This window comes from Malurus melanocephalus, unplaced genomic scaffold (assembly GCF_030028575.1).
Source record: "Malurus melanocephalus ecotype Western Australia unplaced genomic scaffold, MMel_1.1 scaffold_453, whole genome shotgun sequence".
NCBI classification, from domain to species: Eukaryota; Metazoa; Chordata; class Aves; order Passeriformes; family Maluridae; genus Malurus; species Malurus melanocephalus.
In genome coordinates, this window is record NW_026623685.1 from 532136 (window position 1) to 553264 (window position 21129).

Here is a 21129-nt window from a genome sequence, read left to right on the forward strand (position 1 = left end):
AAAAAAAAAAAAAAAAAAGGAACAAAAAAGGTAATTTTTGCCTAGCCCTCTCCAGAGATTTGGGGGAACCTCTGGAGTCAAAACAGCTTCTCTCACTCTACAGTATTATTCTATGTCAGTGGTTACAGATAATCCCTTCTGAATAAGCACAGGATGCAGAGAACAAATCGGACAAGCATCCCTTTCAAACAGTGGCTCTTTAATCTCTTTAAATGAAAGAGAGATTTTCAGACCAGCAAATGCTAAGCAATAGCTCTATGCTAAAGGACGTCACAATTCAAATAACATTTTTCTTCATGAACAAACTAGACAACTCTAAATCTCTAGGATCAAAAAATCAGTCTGTGATCATTGGATGTGAGAAGAGTAAAAAAAAATCAAGCTTGCTCCTCCCAGGTATATTGAGGAACAAATCCTGCTAAAGGACACAGTGATCTGATGGTCTTTCAATTCTGCTGGCCTAGATTTCACATTTATCCTTAAGTCAATTAAAATAAAAATATGTTTTGTCTTCATATTCTGATTCTTGTTGGCAATATTCAAATCACACTACCATGCACAAATAGTGTAAGTAACAGTATAAGTAGTATCTTCTTCATTTGAATAAAGAGAAGTAGGTTGTTTTTTTTTTTTTTTAGTCACTGTCATGGATATTCACGAACTATAAGATGCAACACTAAGAAAGATCTGCTCTTTCTGTATCCCGCTTTCAGATACACTTTTCCCAAAAGCATCAGATGGCTACCGCAGTTAAAAAGGTTAACTAAATTTGAAGCGCACAGAGAGAGAAAAAGACAGTTGAGTGTCGGCAAAGCAAAGCACTGCCAACTGAACAGCCGTCAGGCAGGAGGAAGATCCCACAAGGAAGGATTCCATGGAGGGCCCAGAGGGTATGAAGTTCTGAGGCAGAAGAGCAGATGGCAGGCAGACTCAGACTGGCTTTCGAGGTCAAATCCGTTAGATGAAGGTAGTATAGAGGAGCACAAGATAATACTGTGGACTCAGGGACAGCACAAGAGAGGGCACTTAGCAGGAAGGGTGCAGAAAGACGGTCCCCCGAGAGAGAAAAGGGCGCGAGATGCGCAGGCAACATGTCGGGAGCTCCGACGGACAACGTGCGGCACAACGGAATGCTATGCGACCGCACTGCCTTCTGTTGGAGAAGGCCAGTCGCGACTCGGCTCCTGACGGCACGAACCTGCGCTTTCTCCGCTGGCGGCTGTAGGCCGCGCGTGTCCCGAGAGCCGCGGCGGGCAGGGCGGTGCCGGAGGCGGGCCCGTCTCCATGGAGCTGCCGCGGAGCCGCCACGGGGCCTCGGCCTCCGCTCCGCCTTTTGCTCAGGGAGGCAGCGCCAAGCGTGGTCTCTTCGCTCTCCTGCTCAACCAGCCGGTGCTTCTCTGTTGCTCGCATTGCATTCACTTGCACACGGCAGCGTATTCTCGCCTCCTCGCATTCTCCCCGTTCCACCCTCACTACTCTCTCACAGCAGTCCTTTCTCTGCATCGTGTGTGCACGGGCATGCTCTTTTGTAGCCCCGGTCCCGTTTAGTAACACCCTCTTCTCCCAAAACACAGCTAGTACTTGTCCCATACGCTCAGCTCTCACTCTCCGGTTCACTTGCTTTCCTATACATTTTGTTTATCCAGCTGATAAGTATTAAACAATTTCTCCTTTGTGGAGATCAAGGAGACTTTTGGCTCCTTTCAAGTACAGCTGTTAGGACAAGCTTCCCATCCTCTCTGAACTCCCACTGCATCACATGAAAAAAACTTTAAAAAGCACAGATAAATACATACTACTACCAAGGTACTTAATTATTAAAAAATGTATCCATCAATTAAACAGCATTATACTGTCTACGTGAGACAGAGGAAGATGTAACACATAAAGCAGGCCTAAACCATGATTTTCCCTTAGTCACTCTAGATGACTTGCTTGTCTGGAAGTCATGAGGCAAACTTCCTGTAATGTTCTGTCACTTTTCTGTTTTTCTAGATTATATAAACAGCTTTTGCCTTCCAGAAACTTTAATGTTGCACCCAAATGAACATTAATTTTGAGAAGATAAGGGTATTATCAATAGTTGTTGCCTACCTTTCCTTATGTCATCAGAAGAGAATTGTGTCCCAATCCCATACCAGCTAAAGAAAGAAGGGGTTTATTTTCACCAGTAACTATTAATGAAAATTAGAACCAGAACTAATTATGTGACTTTTGAAATAAAACAAGATCCATTTAGCAAATTATAAGTTCAGAATACTGCAATAATTCAAGGGATTTAGATAATTTGTTTATATGATTCACCTGGGGTTTAAAATACAATGGTGAAAACTGGCTTAAAATTATTTTCCACATCTGAGCACACAAAAATTATAGTGCCAGTCCCAGCATAATTTATATTCTGCAGTGGGCCCCTCAGAGCACTCATCTGAACCAACACATGACAGGCAAATGTCTAAATCCATATAACATTCTGACTGCTGACATTCTTTGCATCTTTACATTAGGCATTGCCTAACCTATCAAATGCATAATCTTTTGCAACCTTTCTTCACCCCTGCCCACCCTTTCAAATTAACTGTCATCTTTTCCAATGTATCTTCAAACTGTCCCTAGTCACATAGTTAAATGCATGTTGGTTCCCCAAATGAGTAATCGATGACTTTCAGTGATTCAACAGTGTCTCAAATGGATAAACTTCAATGGTGAGTAAAAAAGATTACAGTCTACATGATGTCAAATCGGGGATTGATGTTGAAACTTGAATACACCTAGTCTGCAAGTGAACGACCTAAATTCAGATAATGGTGGGCAGTCAGAAAGTGGTTTTACTAATCTCCAAGGTTAGCAATGTCCATCTTACCCTCTGTATGTTATCTACTCAAAATGAGCCTTGCTCATCTGTCACACATCACTGCAATGAATCATTAAACACCTACAAATGGGTGCTATAGTTCAGCAAAACTGAACCAAAAGCCAATGCAAACATAATGTACAAGGAAAAGAAAAAAACTATGCCATTAAAAGAGTTTCAGTTCCTGCCTTGGTATTACATGATTTCAGCAAGTAGGTTCCAAAATATTGGAAGCTACTAATCTGTGCAATACCATTGCTCTCAAAAACAAATATCCTACCTGCCCTCTTCAAGCTAGAACCTTACCCCCTGTGTGTTCTCCACACAGGTAATAGGAATCACAGATTCATTTTGATTRGAAAAGAATTTTTTTTAAGATCATCAAGTCCAGCTGTTAACCTCCAGAGACGGTGACACCTCCACTTCCCCGGACATGCCATTCCAATGCTTGAAACCCTTTTGGAGAAAACTATTTCCTAATATCCATTTTAAAGTTCCCCTGACAACACTTGAGGCCATTTCTTCTTGCTCTATCACTCGTTACCTGGGAAAGAGACTGATGTCCACCTTGGTACAACCTGCTTTCAGGTAGCTGTAGAGAGTGGTAAGGTGCTCCCTGAGCCTACTTTTTTCCAGGCTGAGCCTCTCCATCTCCCTCAGCTACTGTCCATCAGACTTGTGCTCCAGACCCTTCCCTAGCTCCGTTGCCCGTCTCTGGACATGTCTGCCTTGCCCGGAGTGGCCGAAAACTAAACACAGGATTTAAGGTGCGGCCTCACCAGTGCCCAGCACATGGGTCCAGTCACTCCCCTACAGGCTGGATTGTGTGCTAGAAGCACACATAATAATGGAGCACCTACTCCTGAATTTCCTAAGACTCAGGTAGCCTTAGGAGTGCTACTTTCTGTAGTTCACTTGAGAACCTCACCACAACTTTCATAGGTGCTAAATAGCAGTATCAACACACACTCAATTTTATAATCCAGCACTTGTATGGATTGCAGTTGAGCCACAAGAGCTCAATGCAGAAAACTCATTCCATTTTGATGTGAAAGGAGGGGTATCTTAAGAAAGTTTATTTGTAGGGAGTGCTCCCTTGGTGAAGGACAAGGAGGGAAGCCTGTAAGTTGTTTATGAAATGCACAGTTATCACACTCAAAAGTACAAACAAGAAAACAATGAAGCAAGGAAGCTCGGGAGAGTAATTCACGGCAGCACAGAACAAACCTCAACCTCGGAAACCCATTCATACGTTGAAGTCCACTGCTCAGGTCCTGCTCTTCCGCACAGCCAGTGCAGCATCCACGCCGGCAGGATCCAGCCGCGCCTTGCACTCTACACAAGCAGCGCAAAGCTCGTGCTGATGCCTTTGCGAGGCCCCGGGGCCCCGCTCCGGGCAGGCGCCGGCCGAGCCGCGCTGCACGCTGTCGGGACCCCTGGGCGGAATACCCCGTAGCGGGGGGAAGGAATCACCGTGGCGGCGATAGGACCCAGGGGGCGTCCAGTGTGGCAGGGGCGGGGCGAGCAGCCACAGATCCGCCGCGCGGGAGCGCTCCCCAGCCGGCGGCATCAGACGGGCTGTGGCGGGTCTGCGTGGGCACACGGGGACAGCGGGCTGCGGTCCGGCCCGAGCACGGACATCCTCACGCTGAGGCGCGGGACGTGACTCAGGTACTGAGGCGGAGCCGTCGTGCGTGATTGCTGCGGAGTGCTTGCCCGGCACACCGGTACGATCGCCGTGGGGATCGCSGCGTGGTGGGGGGAGGTGGGGTCCGGAACGGGCTGAGCCGAATCCAGAGAGCCAGGCTGACCCGGGGCGCTTCTCTGCGTGGGGCTCTCCGGGCCAGCAGATGCTCCCGAGCGCGGCCCAAGCTTTGGGGAAAGGCGGCGCAGGACTCGAGGGTTCGTCCCTCGCCCAGAGGCTGCGCTGGGTGCCCGTGGGGCGGTGGGCGCGACGTCGACTGTCCTCTCATCTTTCGGCGCCACCTCACGAAGGTCGGTGGGGCACCGTCCAGCCGGCTACGTTCTTCCCCCGCATGGAGCCAGGGGGGAGTACCTCTTCCTCGGGAAGCCCGCGTTACTGTACGGGTCGCCTAACGACCTCATCGCCATCGCCCTTAAAGAGCTGTCCGGGCTCTGAGCGGTGCTGGCCACCGACTCCCGCTCCACCTTCTACAGCGCTGCCCCCGGCTTCCCGTCTTTGGCGGCCGGGTCACGCCTAGAGCCGCGGGGCCGCCAGCCCGAGGGCACGCACAGTGCCACATCGGTGGCGCGTGGGACATCCGCTAGCTCGGGCTTTACTCCTTTACGCCATTCGTCTCCTCAAACCGTTAATGGGCGACGAGGGTCTCCGCTAAAGGCTCGCCTCCGCGGTCCCTTCGCCACTGCTCACCTCCTCTTTCAGTGTCGAGCACCGGGCGGTAAATTTCAGAGTTCTTTGTCACAGCGGTGACCATTCAGGTCCGCCAGAACGAGGGACGCGCGGTTTGAGGGAGCGTCCCCTTAATAAGGATATCGTCGCAGCCCGGGCATGAGCTCATTTGCTCGGTTCAGCAAGTACACTAAGAACGGTAGGGCGCCCGGGAGCGGAATCCCGCGGCCTCTCCATGGTCTGCATGAGCATCGGCTGCAGCGGCGACCCAAGCGCTCCGCGGGAGCCGTCTCGGCTGAGGGCTGCGCGGGCTACGTGCGCGCCCCGGAGCGCCGCCCGAGCGGTCATGGCCGTGGCGGCGCCGCGACCGCCACCATTGTTTTCCCAGCCCCGCTCCTCCCCCGCGCGGCGGCCACCACAGTCCCTCTCCATCCCTTGGGAAAGAACCCTTTTTTGATGCTGTTCACAATCCTCCTCGAGGGGTCTGCGGCTTGCCTTCTAAGCAATTCTGTGGAGAGAAGAAAAAGCGCACAAAGGTCGAGCTGAATTTCAGCAATTCACCTTCCTCACAGCAGCAGACCGTTAGCACTAGTGGAAATGCACTCCTCTCGGGGAGCAGATTTCCCTGCTTTTGGGGCAAAGCAACTGGAAAACCGTTCAATTTAGTATGTCACAGAGTAAAGACCTGTGTAGTTCTGCAATGATTATTTCAGAGGAAGCGGTGTGGCAGTCAGCCATTCTAAAATGCAAACCAGAATCTATTCGTACTGTACACCTGTTGTGGTTCACTCAGAAGTATAACTCAAGGTATATTATAGAAATAAGAAGGTGACGTTTTAAATTGTGACCGAAGTGGCAATTCACATGTCTCAATCTATGACACCCTATTACGCAGCTGCACCGTGCAAAGTGATTGTGTAAAATGACACCTTTGAGCCAGACGATCTTTTCTCATTACATGCAGCTACATGTGCTCGCCTAGCTTGAGATACACTGCACGTGCATGTGAGCACTTTATGTATCAGGGTAGTTCCACAGTATTCTGCAAAAATAAGTGCATATGCCCAGCCGGTGACGGGTCTAGACTAAATTAATGAGTATTTAGTTCTCTCTGCAACACTTTGGTTTTATACTAAACAATGTAAGGACTCTTCTCTGCTATAAGCAAGTTGGCAAGTGTTTCTGTTTTTCTAAAGCTTCAACACACTGCAAAGCCATCCTAGCTGCGGGGCTGAAATTGATTTCCCTGATGCGTGAAAATAAGTTGTGTGTCATTCCTAACTGAGGTTGGGATTCTGCACTTAGACTTTTGAAAGCACATGGAAAACAATCAGATAATTGCAATATAACTGAAGGCGTGTTTGCCACTTTTCTGTGAACACAGAAAGGGCATATGCTCTCTGGTGTTAAGGTGCTGCTGTGGTGATGGCATTACGGAACTTATGCTAATAGGCGTGGCGTAAAAAAATCCCACAGACTTTTAGAAAAATCAATCCACTTCTCCAAAAACTGGGCATTTATATATGTATATATATGTACATAAAATAACTCTGGAGGTCAACAACATTATTGTAATAGGACTAGTATATTTGTTTTTCCAAATAATGCAAAGAGTGAGGTTCTAATGTTTTCGTGATATAAAATAAAACAAACAAATAGTCACAACTGTCCCTGTAGCACACTTTGCCCAGATAACAGAATCTAGATTGGTTAATATTATGTGCTACACATAAAATTGCAGTGTGCATTTACTATCACTGTGGTCTGCTAATAACTTGTGATGAATGTTACTCACTGGACTGCAGCAGTGAACACTTAAGATGTTTTGAGGCTAAATGGAGACTGGAGATTTGTTAATAGTCAAATGTTGGTATGGAATATCACTTGCAGCTACAGACAGCACAGAATTATCCTAGGGGTTGAGAGGGAGATGAGAATTTGGTAAAAACTGGCAAACCCTTAAGAAAGGCAGCACATCTGAAAAGCGGTCGCTTGAAAAGGAGGAGGGCAAAATGGGAGAGCGGCAGTCACTGTAGGGCCTTGCAGGGAGGACAGGAAGTCATTGGTAAACACAGTAATGATTTTGTAGGGAACAGAAGTTTGCAGCAACCTTTGGAATGAACATATAATTCAATTGGCTGATAATTAAGCAGGTAAGCCACAAGAAACACCGTAGTGGGTTATACCAGTGGCCCATCTAAATGGCTTTTATGGGGTACTTGAGTTGCAAAAAAAAAAAAGGATTTAAATATATACACATGTGAACCTTAGAGAATCGGGAAGGAGTTAAATGTCATGCTGAATAGGCAGACTTCAGTGATGTCAGTGCAAAGGGTAGTTGTTCTCTGTGTAGAGGGCTATCATAAGGGTCTGGAGAATATTAAAATAAAAATAATTTTTGAGGAGTAATTTCCTGCAAAACTTCAGTAGAGTTGGATAGTCTTAGGATTCTTCACTTAAAAGCAAGAATAACATTCATATTTTGTTTAGTCTGCCTAAATTTTAATACTCTTGGGCAAATACAGGAGGTTTATGACTCCTATTAACCCAGTACTGAGCAGTCTATGCTTTTCAATATATTCATACCCCCAACACTCTAGGAAGAGAGATTCATTATTTTCTTTACTTCACAGATAAGAAATCTGTAGGAGGATGTCTACATTTCCCAGCTTAGACAGTCTTCCTCATTGTGTAATTATACCGTTCTCAGCTGGGTGGGGTTCCAGACTGAAGTCCAGGCTGAACTGGGCTCCCTACTTGGAAGTTTATGTCCTGTTTTTGTTAACCATCTTTTTATTTGTGTTGTAAGAATTCAAGGTTAGCTAGATTTTAACCATAGTTAGAAGAAATTAATTATTCTAACCATAGTTAGAAGAAATTAATAATTGAAGCATTCTTGAGAATGTTTGAAATTATTTCATCTTGAGAACAGGAAGTTCTCAAGCTACATAGGTCAGCCTACAGGCTCACAAACATCCTCTATCATTTCTGCTGACCATGAAGTATAGATATGTAGCCAATAAGAGTATTGGCTAAACACAAATAATAGATTCCTGCCACCTCTAGCCATTCTTTTTTACAATACAAATGCTGTCCTCTTAATACACATCATCCCAGAAACCACACTGTCACACTGCCCACAGTGCTAGAGTGCTACAGTCACCTAATACGTTCTCCTAACGCAGTTCTACATTTGTTTCCATGACAACCAGAAGATAGCATCAAGAAGATGAAACCCCACAGATTTAACTGCATTTGCTCCCTTTGTTTTACACATTACCAAAGCAAGAATCCATTAACGATGGAAGGAATCTGGAATAAATACTGACAATACTATCATGTCTGTTGTGGAAATATGAAACTGATCTGCAGCCAGTTAAAAGTAATCCTTTGCCTCTAGATACGGCTGAGCTGGTAAAAGCAGAAAGCAAAGCAAGCTCTTGCAATAGTTAGGCAGTAGCCTCCTGGCTCAGCAGGCTTTGATAACATCCCAGCACTGTCACAAAATCCTAAGTAAAAATTTTGCCTGTGCAGATCAACCACAAGCCTGCCTTTTCTAAAGGTAGTATTCCTCATTCGTATGTTTCACACRGGAACCTTCGCACTACTTCCTTATTAATTCTTAAGGAGGTGAATACAGTCTTAAATGAGTAAGGCATACTGCAGCAGGATGAAGCGCATCTTTGCTGTCTTTATGGAAACAGGGTTCATTTAGTTCTGATAATGGTCTTTTAATTTTGATGTGTTAACATGAACAAACGATGCACATAATAATATGGATTGTAGAATCAGAGAATGGTTTGGGCTACAAGGATCCTTAAAGTTCATCTCATTCCACCACCCTGCTGTGGGCAGGAACACCTCCCATTAGACCAGGTTGCCCCAAACCCCATCCAACCTGGCCTGGAACTCTTCCAGGGATAGGGCAGCCACAGGTTCTCTGGGCACCCTGCACCAGGGCCTCATTACCCTCACAATGAAGAATTTCTTCCTAAAACCTAACGTAAACCTACTGTCAGTTTGAAGTCATTCTCCCTTGTTCTATCAGTACAAGCCCTTGTAACAAGTCCCTTTACAGCCTTCTTGTAGCACCTTCAAGCATCAGAAGCGTGCAAAAGGTTCCCCTAGACCGTCCTCTTCTGAGGTCTGAACAATCTGAACTCTCTCAGCCTTTCCCTTTAAGAGAGGTGTTTGACGCGTACGTGTGTGCAAATGTGAACCAGTCTTGAAAGGATGCCATTTGAAGATGTGGTGTGCGGGTTTATGGTGACTTTTTTAGCCAAATGTGGTAACAGACATGACGTAAAGAAGAGTAAATGGCTATTACTGTGCGTTTCCCTGTAGGCTTATTTTTACGAAATGCTGGAAAATACGCCAGGTTGCTTCACATCAGGAAGTCTACCTCTTTCATCATATTAGAACATAATACCGTTTTAAGAGACTGTTCCTCATGACAGATGGCGAGTTTCGTAGGGCAGGAGGAGCAGAATATGTCTCTTACAGGCTGACTTGCACTGCTGGGTATGGAAGAGCTCAAGAACGGCCAGGAAGGAGGTAGTTTCCCTCTCTCGTGGGGGAACCGCGCTCCGGCAACCGCGGTTGCGAGCGCTGGGCGGGGGTGCGGCCCCGGCACAACTCGCGGCAGCGCCCGCCCCTCGCCCGAGTCACGTCCCGCACGTCTCCGTGCGGCGGGGCGCGCGCGCTGCTGGGCCGTGGCGCTGCGAGGTCACGCGGGCCGGGGGCGGGGGGGGGGGAGCGTCTGGCCCGAGGGTCCGAGCGGGGCTGGGGGAGCCGCGTCTCCATTCGAGCCGCGTCCGCACCAGGATCGGAGCTCCGGGTGCCGAGTTCACTTCTGTTTCCCCTGAAAAGCTTGGACAGTTCTCCTCTGGAAGAAACAAGCGTGCTGCCGAGTGGTTCTTAACGGTGTTTTCCCTCAAAGCCGCTCGCCGCTTCATACGGCGTGGGTGTAGTTTGCTGTCAAACTGCTATCGGTTCAGCACCGTAGGTTTGCAGAGGCTGCCCTTGTAACAACTTTGCTGTAAGCGCAGTAAAAGAGACTGTCCCAGCCTGCGCGCAGAGAATTGGATGCCGTAAGGTCCTGAATGTCCCCATCCAGCACTGTGTAAGCAGTCTGCAGAGATTGCCAGTTGTCATTTTTCAACAAAGCACTCTCATGTATTATTACTAACTTTGTGTTGCTATTAGATGGGTAATGCAAACGATCCTTTCCCCAACATTTTAAATCTTCACTCCAAATGAAATATTCTGGCAGCTTGGAAGTGGTGTGAGTGACAATGCCTCCTACCCCCCGGAGTCCTTCAATTTGTCATTTTTTACCAGTTCTTTATACATTTGTCCTGAAATACGTCTGACAGCAGTTCCCCTGTTATCATTAATCTTACAGAGTAGTCACTGTCACAAGGATTACCCTTTGTGCACCTACTCTGTGCTGTCTGGTTATTGCTTTTAAAATTAAGTCTTTATTTGAAGAATGCATTATACCTTGTGTCAAACAAAAGCTACTGGGAAAAAGTGTTTTTAAGGGTGGACAGATCCCCGTGTTGGGAGCCTTGGAAGAGACGCATCTTAAGACCCTTATCAAGCAACTCAAATTTCCCTGTGGCAGAAATTGCTGAGTCTACCGAGCTGCGTATTTTTACATACTCTGACAGCAATCAGCAAATGAGCCATCTGCAGCCACATACACCTCGATGACTAGTTTGGTAGAGGTATTCTGTTTCCCTTCTTGTTACACCATTTTATGTTCTAGTTGTTTGGACTAAAGACAAACTGYTTTCTGTTTGTATTTGATTTCCAGTAAATAGGAGGTGAGGCTTATTGTTCTCATACAGGCCAGGGTATTTGAACAGCCATAGTCACAGCCTGATTTATTGCTGTATCGTGTGTATAAAGTTGTTTCTTCCAAGAAGTGAGCGTGCTGGTCTAAATACCATGGTAAGTACATCCATACCGGCCTATTAACAATCATGCATTTGGTGCTCAGTTGTCTACACAAGTCTGCATTAGACCATTGTGTCATATGTAGACTGAGCTGTAAAARTTATGGAGTTGCCCACTTAGAACAATTGCTGAGCAGGCCTGTATTGCTGAAAGCAGAGGCATTCTTTACTCATGAACATTTCTCATGTGCAACTCCGCTTGCACTCCTCTTTTAGATACCACTGAAAAGAAACACTGACACAATCAACTGCACTTCAAAGAAATAGGCAGTTTTTGTACATGTAAGATTTAATGTGTAAGATCTGTGTTCAAAGGTGACTTTAACATCTTCAAGACTTGTGTAGAACACAGATCGTACAAAAACTTAATTGTTGCGATGCAATAACTGCCACACTCCTCACATACTGGGACACTTTGCATGCCTTTTCAGTGTCTCTCTTTACCCCACATTTCTCCCTTTTAAAACTTGGCAGCTTTACTCCCTAGTAGTACCTAACATACTTGTGAGAAAAGATTTTAATTTTTAGATTTAAAGGTGCTTATGGCTGCATACAGAAAACATGAAAAATTCAATTGATCCATTATTACTTTTTCTTACTGATCATGTAATAACAACAATATAAAGTATTTGCTTAAGGCAGGCAGTTGTACTGAGCATTGCTGCAGCTACTAACTCCCAGCATCCACTGGGATAAACTGCCCACGGAGATTTTCATTGCAGTTTAGCTTACGAGCTTACTTGATGTGTGAAAACTGATAGCTCATCATCATTCTAAAGGGATCTTTCTATCTTTTCAAGATAGCAGTAGATCAGAGCTGTACTGCTGTCCTCAGTGTGAAATTAAAAATATGGCTACTTAGTCCACCATTTCACAGAACACTTGTCATGCAGCAGGTCTCCTAAGTGAATAGGGCAGGAGCTTCATGTAAAAATGTCTTATATAAAAAATCCTGCAGACTTTAATGTAGTAATTATTACGTATTAGTGAAGTCAAATACATTCCTGTAGTGCTGTAATGGCTTCAGTTTTTTTGATTAAACATTGATTTCACTGAAATCCACTGTTGCCATTGAGAGCTTTGAGGGGACATTCATTTAAAACTCAATTGTGAGCATCTAATTTTCATGTGTTTTTGCAGGCTTTGTAAGAACTGAGCTCAAACAAGGAATAGTTGACATTACATCTCATCTTCAAGAATTTTATTTAAAGTAGTTCCAGGCCTTATTTTTAATGGTGGTGCAGTTTYATAGGCCCTAATTGCTTTTTGTTTCCTAGGGATCGCTCGAGCTTTTTCATCATGGGAGCGGTAGTAGCTGATGATAGTCCATCTGGTGTTAAAGCCCCCGATGGAGGCTGGGGCTGGGCTGTCCTTTTTGGCTGTTTTATCATCACAGGATTCTCCTATGCCTTTCCTAAAGCAGTTAGTGTCTTCTTTAAAGAACTTATCCGGGAATTTGGCATTGGATACAGTGACACTGCATGGATTTCGTCCATTCTCTTGGCCATGCTTTATGGAACAGGTGAGTAGTTATCTGGTTTTGAAAACCGCACTGTGACATACAATTAAGTTTGTAAACCTTACAGCCATTTACAGTGTGAATCATGACCGCATATCATTACTTGTGCACAAGTAAGGCATTCCAAAGAATTACTATCAATTGCATAAATCAAAAGGTTATTTAAGCCCATCCAGCTTGGATTTAAAATTACGTCTCCATAATGGAGCAGTTGCTAAAGATGATGAAAAACCACACGACGCTCCGAAGCCAAAAAGGACTGAAGTATTTGACTACAGAGGAAAGGACTTTTTTCCAGATTGGCTTGAGTGTATGGACAAAGTACAGAACGAGTCAGAATTTATGAGGCTGGAAATACCATAGAACCTTCAAGATCATTGATTCCAACTAGGAACTTAACATTTTGAAGCCCACCAAAGAAATACAAAGTGTCATCAAGACGGGTGAAAAAGTTGGTTCATCTTAGCAACTGTAACTTGCTTKTCTCGCCTAGGTCCACTTTGTAGCGTATGCGTCAATCGCTTTGGCTGCCGCCCTGTCATGCTGGTGGGTGGCCTCTTTGCCTCAATGGGAATGGTGATAGCTTCCTTCTGCACAAGCATCGTTCAGATCTATCTAACTGCAGGTGTGATTACTGGTAAGTAGCGTCCATTACTGAAAACTTACTCACTTTAGTCTTAGCCTTAGGTTGAAGTTTTGTATAAGTGGCAAATACCTGAAGCATCAGGACCACCCAACTGGGCTTTTATAAAGATGGCGGATAAATGCGGAATTAAAATGTCACATACTTTTGTTACGAATATGAAACAGCTCGAAGCGCCATCATAAAAAGTACAAGAATACCATGGGGGTGGACTACTTTGTGTCATCTTAGGATTCTTTTGTCCATTTGGAATAAAACTATTTTCTCTTACGTCATGAATCAGAAAAACTGTAATTAGAATATATTTAGTAGTCATATTGTAGGGCAGTATTAATTTTTATGTACCCTCTGCTACAGGTTTGGGTTTGGCACTAAACTTTCAGCCTTCGCTCATCATGTTAAACCGTTACTTCGACAAACGCCGGCCCTTAGCCAATGGGCTATCCGCTGCCGGGAGTCCGGTGTTCCTTTGCGCTCTCTCACCTTTGGGGCAGATACTACAACACGAGTACGGCTGGAGAGGAGGATTCCTTATCCTGGGTGGGATGCTGCTCAACTGCTGCGTATGTGGAGCACTAATGAGACCTCTGGAGCCACCCAAAAAGTCTGAGGCTGCCAAAGAGCCAGCTGAGAAGAAAGTAAAGAAAAAGCTTCTGGATTTCAGTGTGTTTAAAGACGGTGGTTTTGTAATTTATGCGCTAGCAGCATCCATCATGGTGCTCGGCCTCTTCGTTCCYCCGGTTTTTGTTGTGAGCTATGCCAAGGATTTAGGGTATCAAGACACCAAAGCAGCTTTTCTTTTGACTATTCTGGGATTCATTGATATCTTTGCTCGGCCTATCTGTGGAATGGTAGCTGGTCTTAAATGGGTTAGGCCACGCTGTGTTTACCTCTTCAGTTTTGCTATGATTTTTAATGGCTTTACAGATCTCATGGGTTCTATGTCTGTTGATTATGGTGGACTGGTTGTCTTCTGCATTTTCTTTGGCATTTCTTATGGAATGGTAGGTGCTCTTCAGTTTGAAGTTCTCATGGCTATCGTCGGTACGCAGAAGTTTTCCAGTGCTATCGGTTTAGTGCTCCTGGCAGAAGCTGTGGCTGTTCTGATTGGTCCACCGTCAGCAGGCAAGTATGCCATTCAGTTCAGTATTTAAAACCTCATGCATTGCTTCCATTTACACAAAATGTAAAGGAGCAGAGAAAAAGACATGAGCCACTTGAGAATTGCAGACTGTGCTAGTGTTGCAAATGCTTCAAAGGCTTTCTGCAGATACACTCTGAAATAGTCCAAGAAGGGGTGGAAGCGATCTTTTCCTTTTGGATCTATTTTAGAATTGGTTAAATGGCCATCCAGAGATGTTGCACTTTCTCCTCTGAAAGCCTGCACCGAACCTCTTAGTGCCAGATAGCTGACTGGGATTCAGAATACGAAACCTGTCAACTTTCTTTGGAAAGTACTAGATTAAAATTCTCCATAGCCACAATAGACGTGAGAAAATAAAAGATCCGAAGGAAGAAAAAAGGTCTGATGAGGAGGACTATGAAATGGGACCAATTTAAGGAAGGTAGAGTGCTTGTATTGTGCGTCTCACAACCCAGGCATATAAGGTGCCATGAACAATGAAATTCAAACTGCTTAATTTGAAGTAAAAATGCCAATTAATTACTAATCAAAGAACATAATTTTTACAGACCCTGAACTGAAACACAAATTCCCTCCCAAAACCCACCGGGTCACTGTCATTAAATGTTTACTGTTTATACCAGACACTAAAAAGCATCAAGTACTTTTATTGTGACAGAGCCCCCTTTATGGGAAAGCATGTACTATGCACTACTTCCTCTGCTCTTCAGGTTCAGAGAGTGTCACAATCGGTCAGTTACTCCAGACTGGCTATCGAATAAGATTAGCATTTCAAACAGACTATGCACTGCCCATGTAGAAAGGTAAATGAGAGCGGGATCAAGAGGACCATGGTGATCAGATCATGCAGGATACAGATGATACAGATCCCAGCCACGGATAAACACATTTTTATCAAATACAAAGCACTTGTTTGATCTCTTGCATCTGAAGGCGAGGCTGGTTTTATTTCAGTTGAATGGAGTGCCTCTGTGTGTCCCAGGGAGTATGTTTTGGGATGTCACGTAATGTCAGATACCATTACACTAAACGAAAATAATTGAGAAAAATTTTGTTATAAACTTGTTAAAATCCTCTTTAAAAAAACTTGCTTAGACAGTTATGGTGATTCTAGACAGGAGAGTTAAAATGTCTTTGAAAAGCAGAAAAATAGTTACTGCAAGATAATCACTTTTGTTAATTATCTGCAACGTTGTCTTTTTCAGGCAAACTTCTGGATGCAACAGGGAGGTACATGTTTGTTTTCATTATTGCTGGAATTGAAGTTACCACCTCAGCCCTTGTATTGGCCTTGGGAAATTTCTTCTGCATTAAGAAAAAATCAGAAGAACCACATACAAAAGAAGAAGCAGCAGAAAGAGAGGAATTGAACAAATCTGAAGACAAAATTCCCAAGGATGCCAAGGTGGACTCTATTGAAGTGGAGCAGTTTCTGAAAGATGAGCCTGAAAAAAATGGCGAAGTTGTAACTAACCCAGAAACATGTGTGTGAGCATGAAAAGGAACTGAAAAGTGTTTAGCAAAGAATTTCAACACTATTTATTTTAGAAACAGAAATAGTTTAGGGCTGGGCCATCTGCTTTAGTAACTGGAGGCTAGTCAGCTCATYGAGTCTCTTTGGAAGCTGATTAGCCAGACAACGTCTTACCGGAAAATTAGCTTTATCGGTAAAAGGCGGGGCATTGTGGTTATTTATTTTACGTAAACGAAAAAGTTTTTATGAACACAAGTAGGCTCTCGCTATGCATCACCAGAAACCGCTCACTTGGAAGATATAGGAAAAGCATATTTTGAGAAAAGTGAAATTATGTATATGTTTTCAGACAATATCGATGAAATTGCTGTGTTGCATGGCTAAACATAATTTCCCTGTGTTTCCATGAAGGGAAAAGGACTTGGAGCTGGAGAAAATTCTCAGGAACTTAAAGTTGTCTCCATTAGGCTTTTGAATTTCTTACCTTTTTAGATTTTTTAGATTAATTGGCTCAGCCCAAATTTAATTTTGATAATATCTGTAACTTTGATTTATGTAAATGCATTTCTGTATTGTAACTTTTGTAATTATCATCTGGAAATCCTGTTTTTGGAAAGGCACATTTCAGATCGTGTCCTCATCAGACCACACAAGCGGTATTCCGAGGTAGTAGTAAACAAAAAAAAATTAGCAGAACGGATCCTGACTGACCTTAAGCAAACAAAGTTAGCCCACATTTTCGTACACTGTTTTCAGTAAAATTTTTCCCTGGAGCATTGAAAAATATTACAACTAACACAGAGAARATGTTTATTAGCTTTAGTAGACCACAGAGAACATGATTATTAGGTTTAGTAGAATATTCTGAAAAAGCGTCCATTTTGCACATAGAAGAAATGGTGTGAATCTCCAGGTAAACTATAAATTAGAGCGGATAGACTTACAAAGAGCCCGAACTACTTTGAAACATGTTAGCCATTCATAAAATGCAACGTTAGCATTTTATGCTAAGGAAGGCTTCAGTATGTTTGGTTTTGATTTTTTTTTCTTCTTCCCCATTTATCCCACTTCCCTACCTTTCTGCTAAATCTACCGAAGTTCAAAGTGCCATTCTGGCTGGTTGAGGAAGCAAGCACGATAGAACTGTTCATCATATTTATGTCAGCACTGTACTGAATGGAAAAGGCATTCTATTTTCTTCCCAACAAAACCACTGAGGATATGCAATTTTTTTTTAATATAAAATCATGCTACTGCAGCCCACATCTCAGATCTGCTTGTGCAAAGCTGTCTAGGCTTTGTCGCTGCAGTCACAGTCTTCAAAACAGACTTAACTGTAATAGATCCAGTTTTCTTAGTAGTAGCAAAGGAACATTGGCTTTCAGGTGCCAAAATTGTTTCGCTTAATAACTGAAAACTAAAAGGCCCTAATCCCTTAAAACTCTTAACGTAATTGTTTCCTACTTTACCATTTTTAGTGGAAACAAAGTGCCAAAACCACGAAACATCCTCTAACGAACTGTCTCTGATACCAGCTTCCGTTTTGGAAGTTTCTTCAAAATGGTTTTGCATTGCAAGGACAACCTTGCACAGAAATTAGAAAGGTAGAATCCTAACTTTTAAAAGAAAGGGATGCTGCACAGAATAAACTGTTTATTTTTATATCCTATRTGTTGTATTATTTTAAAAACTTTTATTCATGTAGTGGCAGCAATTATAGTGAACGACATTTGCCAGTTGTAAAACTTTACTCACTGAACATAGCTTCAGTTTGCTAAAGACTAAATCGGTACTGAAACATAACACCCGTAGCTCCAGAAGGCAAGAGAAAAACAGAATCCACGGAGTAGTTCATAATATCCTTGCAGGCTGCTTCAGATGATTACATGAAGGCCTGACACAGCTTTGAGATTGGTGTTCCCTGTTTCAAAAAGCAAAAACTAGAAACCTTTCCAAAGGTAAATTCAGATTCTCATCCATTTTTGTCCTACTCTGTGTTTTGATCGCCGTATTTCTTTGCCAGATAATGCTGCACTGTTATCACAGAACTAAATGGTTATCCCTTTGACCTCAGGTTTTGGMACAATTTAGTTTCTGTACATTCTGCAAATTACCTAGACTGCTTTATGTGTGACAGAATGTCATTTGTGCTTATTATACTGACCTTCCAGACTGTGTATCATTTTGCATACGCAACACTTTTACGATTAAGTTGGAAACAAGAAGTTTTATGTTACAATTTTATATGATTTGAGACAGAAGAGGCAGTTAGGAGGACAAGGAGATATGTTTCAACAAGAAAGAATAAATAACGTCTAAGTAAAACTAGTGTTCACAGAAAGGCCTCATTTGCCTGTACAAGTTATTTTCTTTGACTCAAAGATCCATTACTTTGACTGGGACTGCCAAAGGTCTCGTGCCGTTTTCAGCACAGACCTACCCATGGATTGCAGTATTTGTTACAGCGGGAGATGCTTACTGAATGAGAGTGATCAAATCACAGCACTTCTTTATGGACTGTGAGAAAAAAAGGGTTAGAATTTCATTCACTAAGCAATTCAAAAAACCATATGAGCAGTATAAAATCTTACCATTTTGGTTACTTAGGAGAAGCATCAATGCAAAGATGAGAAACTCCTAATGCAGCTCTTTTAACAGCATCAAAACTGGCAGGCTTGAGAGTACTTCAGAGATCTAGAGGCAATTAAGCTCCTCGCTCCTGTTCTGTCCTAATCTAGGATAACACCCAAGCGTGTGCTAGCCCTCCGGTCCTCTTTCTGTTCAGCTGCCTTTATCTTCTCGGAAAGAGAATTTTTTTATACTGATGGGAAGGAAACCTCCACATCTGATCCCTAGGCTGCACAGCTGCCGGCCGCTGCGCTTGACTGCGCTGAAGCGTGCGCCCAATCGCTCCTATCGACACAGCTGCAAAGGCCTTCACATTGACCTTCTGTTTGATAGACCTCTCTCTTCCTCCCCAAGTTGTTACAAAACCAAGAAGGACCAAAACCAAACCCCACAAGAAGCTAGTCCTTAGGTACCCACCAGCACTGTTCAGACAGGCTCCTTATTAAATTAACTGTTTATTGTAATTATTTAAATAAACAGCCTGATAAATACAAATAAATACATTTTTTATACTTAAAAGCAATGAATTGATTTAAAATCCCTTCATGTATTCCGGTACTGTATTTCTTTAATCTCAATACCACTGAGATACCCTTAAGAACAGTCTGCGAGATGTTCTCTTCCATGTATTTTGAGGATGCGTACGGTCAGGAGTCATAAAGCATTGCTAATGAGAAATTAATTGCTCAGGGTCACAGGCAGAACAGTTTAATACAATGTATACTCACATAAACTTTTGTTCAACCTTCACCTGGTTAAAATTTTGGGACTTGAAAAAAGGCTAGAGGAAAAGGAAGGTACTGTAGGTGATTATGCAACTGAATTGCCAAGCATCCAAAGATTATAATCTGCATCATATGCTATTGAAATAAATGTAATTTATGTAGACACTCGGTTCATGCATATATCCAGGAAGTCTGGAAAGTGAACAAGCAAAAACTGAAAGACAGTTTTCAGAGATTATTTCTCCTAAAGTAGCGCATGATCTTTTACCCTGCAGGCTAATAAAATTTTCAGAACATTTTATATCTTCATACGTTCTATGAACTGCGTACTATGGGATTTACGGTTAAAATAATGTATGATTGATCATGTAATGGATCTTAGGACCTTATTTTCCTGATGCAAGGAGAGGAAATGTGTATAAATGGCAGTAATACATGGAGACTACATCAAGAAGTACACATGTGGTTAGCACATACATGTGTACGTATGTCTTTCTCTCTCTCTCTCTCTCTCTCTCTCTATATATATATATATATATATCAAACATGCACAATACCCAGAGGAGTAGATTAGATACAGTTTGCCTATATATTAGACAATGAGCAGAGTTTAAATTATTTTCTTCCTCCTATGCAAAGAAAAGTTCGCTTTAAAAAAATTCTAAATGAAATACCTTTTAGCTATTTGGATCCCAGAAGACCTCAGCAGAACTAGAAGTCTTAAAGTGATGCAGCTATCTGTTTAAAGGTCAGCCAGTTCCCTAAAGTTAAGACTTGAGAGGGTACGAAGGTACGGTGTAAAGGACCGGACAGATACGCTGTCTAACACAGAAAATTCCATCCACACAAATGTGTTTTAGCCAATGCAGAATCATTTTCTAAAAAAGATTAGAACACTCCCTTAATCAAGCAACCAAACTTCAAAACAAAAAAGGAAAATTCACATACGCACCTCTGGTACATCGTAAAGAAAATGTTTAGCTTGGCAGACAATCATAAGGAGAAGAATTTCAGAATGCGAAACGCTTACATGTTACGGGGGTGAGTATTGACTTGTTAACRTGTGTCTGTGTCTCTTTGCCACACTCGTCCTTAGGATTATGGGAATACACTTCAATTTTGTGTGAGATGACATTTTGTTTCTTGTTAATGCACTTTAATGTAATGTGTACATTTATACTTAGATTTTTTTTTAATGCTTTTTAGTAAACTGGTGCAAATGTAGTAAATAAATATCTGGTTGTCAAAGGCTGTGGGTCTGAGAAAATAAKCTCAGAAAAAAGTAACTTCAACACCCCGAAATTGAGCTTCATATGCACATGCCTAAACAGCTACACCGAGACAAGAGTGTTTACGAAGAAGAGGTGACACTTAACTGACAGGCAGCCAGAGTTTAATGTGTGCGAGGAGGCTGCTTTTGCTGTGACTCATAGCAAGGCCAGCTCCAAAATGGGTATGGTGCTCTTGCTGTAAATGATCCCAAAGACTATTTTAAAACATCGTCTAATTTAAAATAACGGCTATTAATTTTGTGCAATGCCACGTAGAAAACATCTAATGCTCTTTGAAGCATTTTGCTGGCGACAGAGCGTGTTAGATCAGCAGTCCCGTATTAGTCTGAGAAAGTACAACAAATGAGAGGCAGAGTAAAAAGCTACTTACCTCTACTTACTCACTTATTCCTTGACTGGTCTCTGTATTTGCTTCATCATGTCTGCAACATTTCAGCTGGCAGCCTTCCTCACTACTTCCAGATAAATACCTCAGAGCATTAAGTAACGACAGGTCTTGGTCTTCCAACTTATCATCTA

At 43.0% G+C, this 21129-nt stretch overlaps 2 protein-coding genes across 5 annotated transcripts in view; one reads left to right on the forward strand and one right to left on the reverse strand.

Annotated features, from left to right (window-relative positions):
• The window catches only part of CCDC57 (coiled-coil domain containing 57), a 23107-nt gene extending 18695 nt beyond the window's left edge, over window positions 1-4412 (reverse strand). Inside the window, exon 1 of one of the 2 annotated variants that reach the window (XM_057380420.1) lies at window positions 4082-4412. The gene's annotated coding sequence lies outside the window, so the exon portion shown is untranslated. Of the gene's footprint in view, window positions 1-1198; window positions 2587-4081 lie in introns of those variants that run through there. The other variant, XM_057380418.1, reaches the window with a different exon arrangement.
• A 47-nt stretch (window positions 4413-4459) lies between these two features.
• Window positions 4460-20788, forward strand: SLC16A3 (solute carrier family 16 member 3). Of its 3 annotated transcripts, XM_057380417.1 has the most exons (5): window positions 4516-4581; window positions 12463-12707; window positions 13198-13341; window positions 13705-14472; window positions 15697-20788. In XM_057380417.1, the coding sequence occupies exons 2-5, from the start codon at window positions 12485-12487 to the stop codon at window positions 15981-15983; spliced, it is 1422 nt and encodes a 473-aa protein (XP_057236400.1). In that variant the 5' UTR covers window positions 4516-4581; window positions 12463-12484; the 3' UTR covers window positions 15984-20788. The 3 variants fall into 3 exon arrangements, with proteins under 3 accessions (XP_057236398.1, XP_057236400.1, XP_057236399.1); XM_057380415.1 differs by having other exon boundaries at window positions 4460-4525; window positions 13705-15718; XM_057380416.1 differs by lacking the exon at window positions 4516-4581 and adding an exon at window positions 10021-11180 and having other exon boundaries at window positions 13705-15718.
• Window positions 20789-21129: the final 341 nt, after the last annotated feature.